The sequence below is a fragment of the Stegodyphus dumicola genome, chromosome 4 (genome assembly GCF_044657685.1).
Source record: "Stegodyphus dumicola isolate Sdum_Otavi_A_Nest chromosome 4, ASM4465768v1".
NCBI classification, from domain to species: Eukaryota; Metazoa; Arthropoda; class Arachnida; order Araneae; family Eresidae; genus Stegodyphus; species Stegodyphus dumicola.
The window spans coordinates 205,670,598-205,677,716 of record NC_140771.1 but is presented as its reverse complement, the minus strand read 5'-3'; the positions used below and the strand labels follow the sequence as shown (position 1 = coordinate 205,677,716).

Here is a 7,119-nt window from a genome sequence, read left to right as displayed (position 1 = left end):
AGGCAGCAAACGAAAATATCCCATTTTGACCTCTTTCAAATGCAATTTAACGATGTGTTTCCGTGATATCTGTACGTAAGGACAGAATAAAACACTCTTTTCCTCCAAAAAAATTATAAAACTTCTTTAAAACGAATTCTGAAGAGAATTTTTCGTGGCGTCTGTACGAACGTATGTACGTACGTACGTACGTATCTCGCATAACTCAAAAACGAATAGCCTCAGAACGTTGAAATTTTGTATATAGGACTGCTATAACATGTAGATGTGCACCTCGTATTTTGGTTGCAATCGGCCGCACCAAACATATACAAATATATTTATATATATATCCGCTCTTTAACCTGGCTCAGTGATCTCAGTTTCTTTACTCTTATATATTTGTAAATTGTACATTTTTTGCTTTAAAAATGAGAGGAGCCTTAAGATAAGGTGTGGGGCCTTTGTAAGTGCTGACAGACGTGAACTGATAACGTTGGCGTCTGTTTGGAATTGGAAACACAAAGGAAGCCACTAGCAATGAGCAATTTCAAGTATTGTTTAATGCTAAAAACTGATTAAAAATTAAACTTTATTGATTTAAAAGCACTTATTTATAGAAATTTGATTTAGTTTAGAAGGGTACTTATCTTAAAATTCCATGCTTTCGTAGTATATGCTCACATGTCTGCTGTCATTCTCACCAACATCGGAGCCGAAAATCTTTAGAAAACGTGTAGATTTTGTAGGAAACACACTATTTCAAAGTAATTTAATTGATAATCACTAAGGAGAAAGTATTGTTTTACACTTTTTTACAGAGCGCTGCCAACGTGCAGCCACTTGCCTCTGTGATCGCAGCTTCCACTCCGGCCCGTTTTACACTTTTTGTTAGTAACGAACCACGTTACAAATACAGAACGTATAGCAAAAGTGTAGCAGAATGCGAGCGCCACTTAGTGATGAATTTCGCGAAAGCTACTGAAAACTGGGAACCTTCAGTCTGGCAGGCCTTGAGTGTAAGTTGGCCTTGCTGTTATGAACAGACTTTAAATTCCCGTGCGTAAAGTTGATATACGTGCACCAAAAGATTAAGTGTGTTCTTAATGTATTTGGTGGTGGAATTGTTAAGAGTTGCTTCTTATTAGTATTTTCTCATTTTAAAGTTTTCAGAGATGTCAATATTCACACCAACAAATCAAATAAGGTTAACAAATGTTGCTGTCGTTCGCATGAAGAAAGGAGGAAAGCGATTTGAAATTGCTTGTTACAAAAACAAAGTTATGTCATGGAGAAATAAAGTGTAAGACGTAATAAATCTTATTTTATTATTTGAATTCATTACTGTAGTGTAATTTGACAAAAACTGTATTCTGAAAAGTATATTATTTGAGTATTTAATTGCAGTTTTTTTTATAAAATCATATTTTTTTTTATTATAAAATCCTCAGTGCTTTTCTATTGAATTTTTACACGGATTCATTTTGGGGGGGGGGGGGTTATAAGAAAATTCATGATTCCATCCTAGAATAAAGTAACCACACGTCCCGATTTTGGCGGGACAGTCCCGCTTTTTGGAGCACTGTCTCGCGTCGTTCCGAATTTTTAAAATGTCCCGCTTTTTAGAAAACATCTGCATTTTTTATTTTAAATGTACTGTAAAAATATATTACCTATTATTTATTAATTATTATAGTGAATATAAAGAAATACTAAAACACATAAAATGCATGCAGAGTAAACTAAATTAGGTGATGTAAGGAGTTAGATTTACTCGGTGGTGTTCGCTCATTGTCGTTACCTCTTCTCAAGGAATATGTATTGTCAACGGAGTAACAGCTAGCATTAGCTGAAGGGCTATTTGCTTTCCACACCATAAACGACAATCAAAGTTTCAGATCAATTGATTGTACGTTGAAAATGATCAAAACATTGTACGACAAAAAATTTGCACATGCAAGGACAAAAACCGAAGCAATTGTTAGACTTTTGATCCAAAAACAGGAATTAAAATTAGAATATTAGATTTTGTTTCGTTGCCGGGTGAAACTTCATAAATAATTTTTGATTCATTAAGTACTATTTTAAAAAAGAATAATTTGAAAAATAAAATTATTACCTATTGTGAGGATAATACTTAACACAAATTTTGTTGGAAAAGCTAGAAGGGGCATCAATAACGTCTTTTTGAAACTTAACGAACGTTTGAACCAAAAGATTGTTCGAGTAGGTTGTGCTGTGCACTGCACATTCTACACAATACTATTCAAACAGCATCTGAATTACTTTTAGTTGATGTTGAAAATATTATTGCAAAGATTTATTCATATTTTTATATATATACTGTGCGTGTTGAAAGTTTGAAGGATTTTTGTGAAAGTGCAGAAATCGAATATAAAAGAAATATTGGTTACAGCAAAACACGATGGTTAGCTCTTTTACCAGCTGTAGAAAGTATTTTCAAAATATATGAACCATTAAAATCACATTTTATCGCAAGATAAATGTCCAAGAATATTGCAGCTCTTTTTTGGGTAAAAGTATAGTTTAGGGTACCCCTTGGCGATTTTTGGCGGTACATGGATAACGATTTTGTGTAATTCTTTGACTTGTTATTTTGGTTTGCGAAGCGCCAAAAATCGCCGCTACACAAAGTTAAAATAACAAGACAAACAATTGCACAAACTCGGTATCCATGTACACATCGACTTATTTTCACTTTACAAAAATCCTCGAATTGCACAAAAATGGCATTGGGCACTCCTTTGACTTTAGCCATGTACACGTCGACCTATTTTCACTTAAAAAAAAAAAAAAAAAAATCTCTGAATTGCACAAAAATGGCATTGTGCACTCTTTTAACTTTAGCCATGTACACGCCGACGTATTTTCACTTAAAAAAAATCCCAGAATTGCACGAACTTGCATTGTGCACTCCCTTTACATTGTCCATGTACACATCAATATATTTTCATTTAAAAAGTCAAAGGAGCACCAAATTCTACAATACAGTCAAAAGTCGTTAATTCGGACACCCATGATCCGGACCTCAAAGATAAAATCTTTCTGCGCATGCGCCGCATTGAAGCATGCGCATAGGCGTTTTACTCGTGCGCGCAAGACATTTACCACTGCGCATATGCGTCTGCGCAAGTGCAGAATACGTTTTCGCGTGCGCGTTTAATTTATAACGGACGGTATAAGCTAAAATTATCTAATTATCTATTTCAATTAATGTTGATGATTGCGTTGTTCTTTAATCTTCGAATTGGATCCGGCTTATTATTTTTTGCAGACTGTAAGAGCAATTTTCTAAAAGTAAGCTTGAACTTTCGATTATGTCAAATAGAATTTCCGATGCTGGAGCTCCCAAAGGATCTAGAAAACGAAAGTATGTTTCGATGTCCATCAAACAAAAAACGAATTGCTACAAAAAATGGATAAAGGCATATTCTTTGTTTATCTAACCGTTCCGAAATCTGTTTATCAATTTCACGCTGCTCTGCGCGGGGGGGGGGGGGGTACGTCGCGGCACGCAATGAACTGGAAGTTGATTTGTCAACACTATCGTTATCTTCAGGGCAGATGTTTTTATTTTATTCGGCTTATAATTCCTTACTAAATGTAGTATTTAATTTCGGTGTACTCCGTCTTTGATATGATTTAAATCAAATTCGTCGTCATTATAAATATCAAGAATACAAATCAAATAGTTTTCTGGTTGCAATTTTCTAATTTCGGCTATGCGTAAGGTATGCTTTACGCATCCGCGCGTTGAAAGAAATGTTTAATAAAGTAAACAAATAAATATTAGGCTTCTTTTTTGGTAAATTTTGATACCCTTTAGATCATAATTGCTCATTATTTTATAAATTACGGTTTCATATTTTTAATTTTATAATTTCTGCATGCCATCTTACCAGATTTAAACTGATGATCTATAATCCGGAAAAATCAATAATCCGGAATCGCCGAAGTCCCGACGAGTCCGGATTAAAGACTTTTGACTGTATAGGCAAACAAAAAATGCATAATCTCAATAAAATACATTGGCTGATCTTTGGAATATGGTAACAGGTAGTTTGGCGACTAGGACTTTGGGAATAATGCCATTTTTGTGCAATTCTGGGATGTTTTTTTAAGTAAAAATAAGTCGACGTGTACATGGTTAAATTATATTTTAATTAAATGGTAGTTATTTTGTGAATTATATGTCTGTAGCAATTTGGTATGTGTTTCAGTGGAAGTAAATGTGCATGGAAATAATTTAAATATTTGAGACTAAGTATTTGTAACCATTTTTAATGTTTTGTTATAGATTCGTTGGTGACGTTTATAATAGATAATTTAGAGGTAAAAGTTTTTGGATATTTTATTTATTTTATACGTGCAAATGTTCATCTTTGGAAAGGGTATGTACTTTTTCGCAATCAGGTAATTTCATATATGTCCTTTTTACCGAATTTAAAGATTGAAAAAATTTTCATGCATTTTCATGAAATGTTTCTAATTTATGAGAAAAAAGCAGTGTACATGGATATAGTGAAGAATGTGTGCAATTCTGGGATGTTTTTTTAAGTAAAAATAAGTGGCTAAAGTCGCCGTGTACATGGTTACTGTGTATGTGCGATTTTGAAAAACGCGGCAAGATGTTTGCGATTCTGCACTTTTTCCCAATTTTGCAGTTAATATTTGTCATGATTAAGCAGTTTTGTTCCATAAAATTTCTAGCATAAGTGTAATTCGGCTAGCAGATTGTTAGAAAAAGTGTTGAGTAAATAAAAAGAAAAGAAATATGTCTTTACTTCGTGAAGACAAAATGGGGGGGGAAAAATAATAATAATAATAATAATAATAATAAGAGGGTTGCTGTAGCAGAGTTGGTCGCCAAATTTTCGCCAAAAAATCGCCAAGTTACCATAATACAAGGCTGATCTTTGGAATATGGTAACAGGTAGTTTGGCGACATTTTGGAGGCGATAAAGGTTGTTACTACCTAGGACTTTGGGAAGAACTCAGTTACGATTACGCATTATTTTGTGTGAGGGAAATGAGAGATCATGAGATATGTCATGTGACATTAATGGACAAATCATTGTTCTTTAATTGGAAAAGGATTTAAATTAGTAAAAATATCTGCTGTACAGCATTATGTTTCATTCTATGTTCTGTGAAACATTTTGGATCCCATGGCTGTATATAAAGTAAATCCGAAATTTTTATTGCGTTTATGTGTAATTGAAAAGAGTTGCTTAATTGCGGATAAGTATGAATGTCGAACATGTGGGTATGAAATGAGATTGTGTGAAAGGAAGGATATTACAGATAAGTTTGAATGGCGGTGCAAGAAATCTGGTGAAAACGGACATTTTGTGATCCGCCATGCACTCAAGATTCTGTAGAAGATTAGGTAAGTTAGTATTTTTAATTATTTGAGGATATTATTTTTATGCATTGTTCTAAATGTAAGGAGTAAATAAATTAATATGGTATTATTGGAAAATTGTTATTTGCAATGATTTAGTTTAAAGTAATTAGGATTGTAAGCTAATTTTTATTAATTTAATGTATGTGCTTATTTATATTTTAAGTAGTGTTTTTTAATTTAATTATATTTTAATTTAATGATCGTGATTTTGAGAGTTATATGTTTGTAGTATTTTGGAATATGTTTGAGTAGAAGTCAGTGTGCATGGAAAGAATTTAAGTATTTGACACTAAGTATTTGGAACCATTTTTAATGTTTGCATTAGAAATTGGCAGGTGAGGTTTATAATAGATAATTTAGAGGGAAAAGTTTTTAGATATTTTACTTATTTTATATGTGCAAATGTTCATCCTTGGAAAGGGTATATACTTTTTCGCGATCAGGTAATTTCATATATGTCCTTTTCACCGAATTTAAAGATTCACAAAATTTTCATGCATTTTTGTGAAATTTTTCTAATTTATGAGAAAAAAGCAGTGTACATGGATATAGTGAAGAGTGTGCGCAATGCCATTTTTGTGCAATTCTGGGATATTTTTTTTTAAGTAAAAATAAGTCGACGTGTACATGGTTTAATTATATTTTAATTAAATGATAGTTATTTTGTGAATTATATGTTTGTAGCAATTTGGTATACGTTTCAGTGGAAGTAAATGTGCATGGAAATAATTTAAATATTTGAGACTAAGTGCAGTGGATGGACATAAATATGGAAACACCTTGTGAAATGCATGTTTGAAAAGAAAGATTGATTTTAATGAAATATGTAGATGGCGCTGGCATTTTTGACTACTGATGCCACCTATACAACTTTGTAAATGTGCTAAACAGTTCAGTTGTTGTCGGAGTACTGTTATGTGAGGTTGTCATTGCATTATGTCAGAGTTAACAGACTTCGAACGTGGGCAAATTGTTGGAGCACATATGGTAGGTGCTTCCGTAAGCAAGGTAGCCGAGGTGTTTAGTGTTTCAAGAGGTACTGTATCGAAGATTTATTCCGCATATTTGAAAAGCGGAAAAACATCATCTGCTAAATCACAGTGCGGACGAAAGTGTGTCCAGAGTGATCGTGACAGACGATCATTAAGGGCAATCGTGACGAAAAATAAGAAGACCACAGCTGCAAAAGTTTCTGCTGAAATGAATGTTGTGTTACCGAACCCTGTGAGTACCAAAACAATTAGAAGGGAGCTTCATAAACAGGAAATTGCTGGCTGTGCTGCAATTGAGAAGCCACTCATCAGTGATGCTAATGCCCGTAACAGGAAAAGGTGGCGTTTAAGTCATAAAGCCTGGACTATAGAGCAGTGGAAGCGAGTAATATGGTCTGACGAATCTTCTTTCACATTGTTTCCCCACTTCTGGCTGAGTTTACGTCTGGAGAACGCCATCTCAAGCCTATAATACAGACTGCTTGTTGCGAAGAGTGAAACATGGCGGGGGTTCTGTTATGGTTTGGGCAGCCATATCGTGGTTCTCTGCTAGCCCCATGATAACTGTGTCAGGGCACATGACTGTCAAGACTTATGTGAACATTTTGGCCGATCAAGTTCATCCCATGGTACAAACTTTGTTCCCCGATGGTGATGGTGTCTTCCAAGACGACAAAGCCCCTGTTCACACAGCTCGCATTGTCCAGGACGGGTTTCCTG

General features: G+C 34.2%; 1 protein-coding gene across 1 annotated transcript in view; it reads left to right on the top strand.

The window, feature by feature from the left end:
• The first annotated feature begins 1,057 nt into the window (after window positions 1-1,057).
• Sbds (SBDS ribosome maturation factor) overlaps window positions 1,058-7,119 on the top strand; it is a 41,024-nt gene continuing 34,962 nt past the window's right edge. The window contains exon 1 of the mRNA XM_085815917.1: window positions 1,058-1,282. Coding sequence (XP_085672043.1) covers window positions 1,155-1,282 — 128 coding nt within the window. The 5' untranslated portion in view covers window positions 1,058-1,154. The remainder of the gene's footprint in view (window positions 1,283-7,119) is intronic.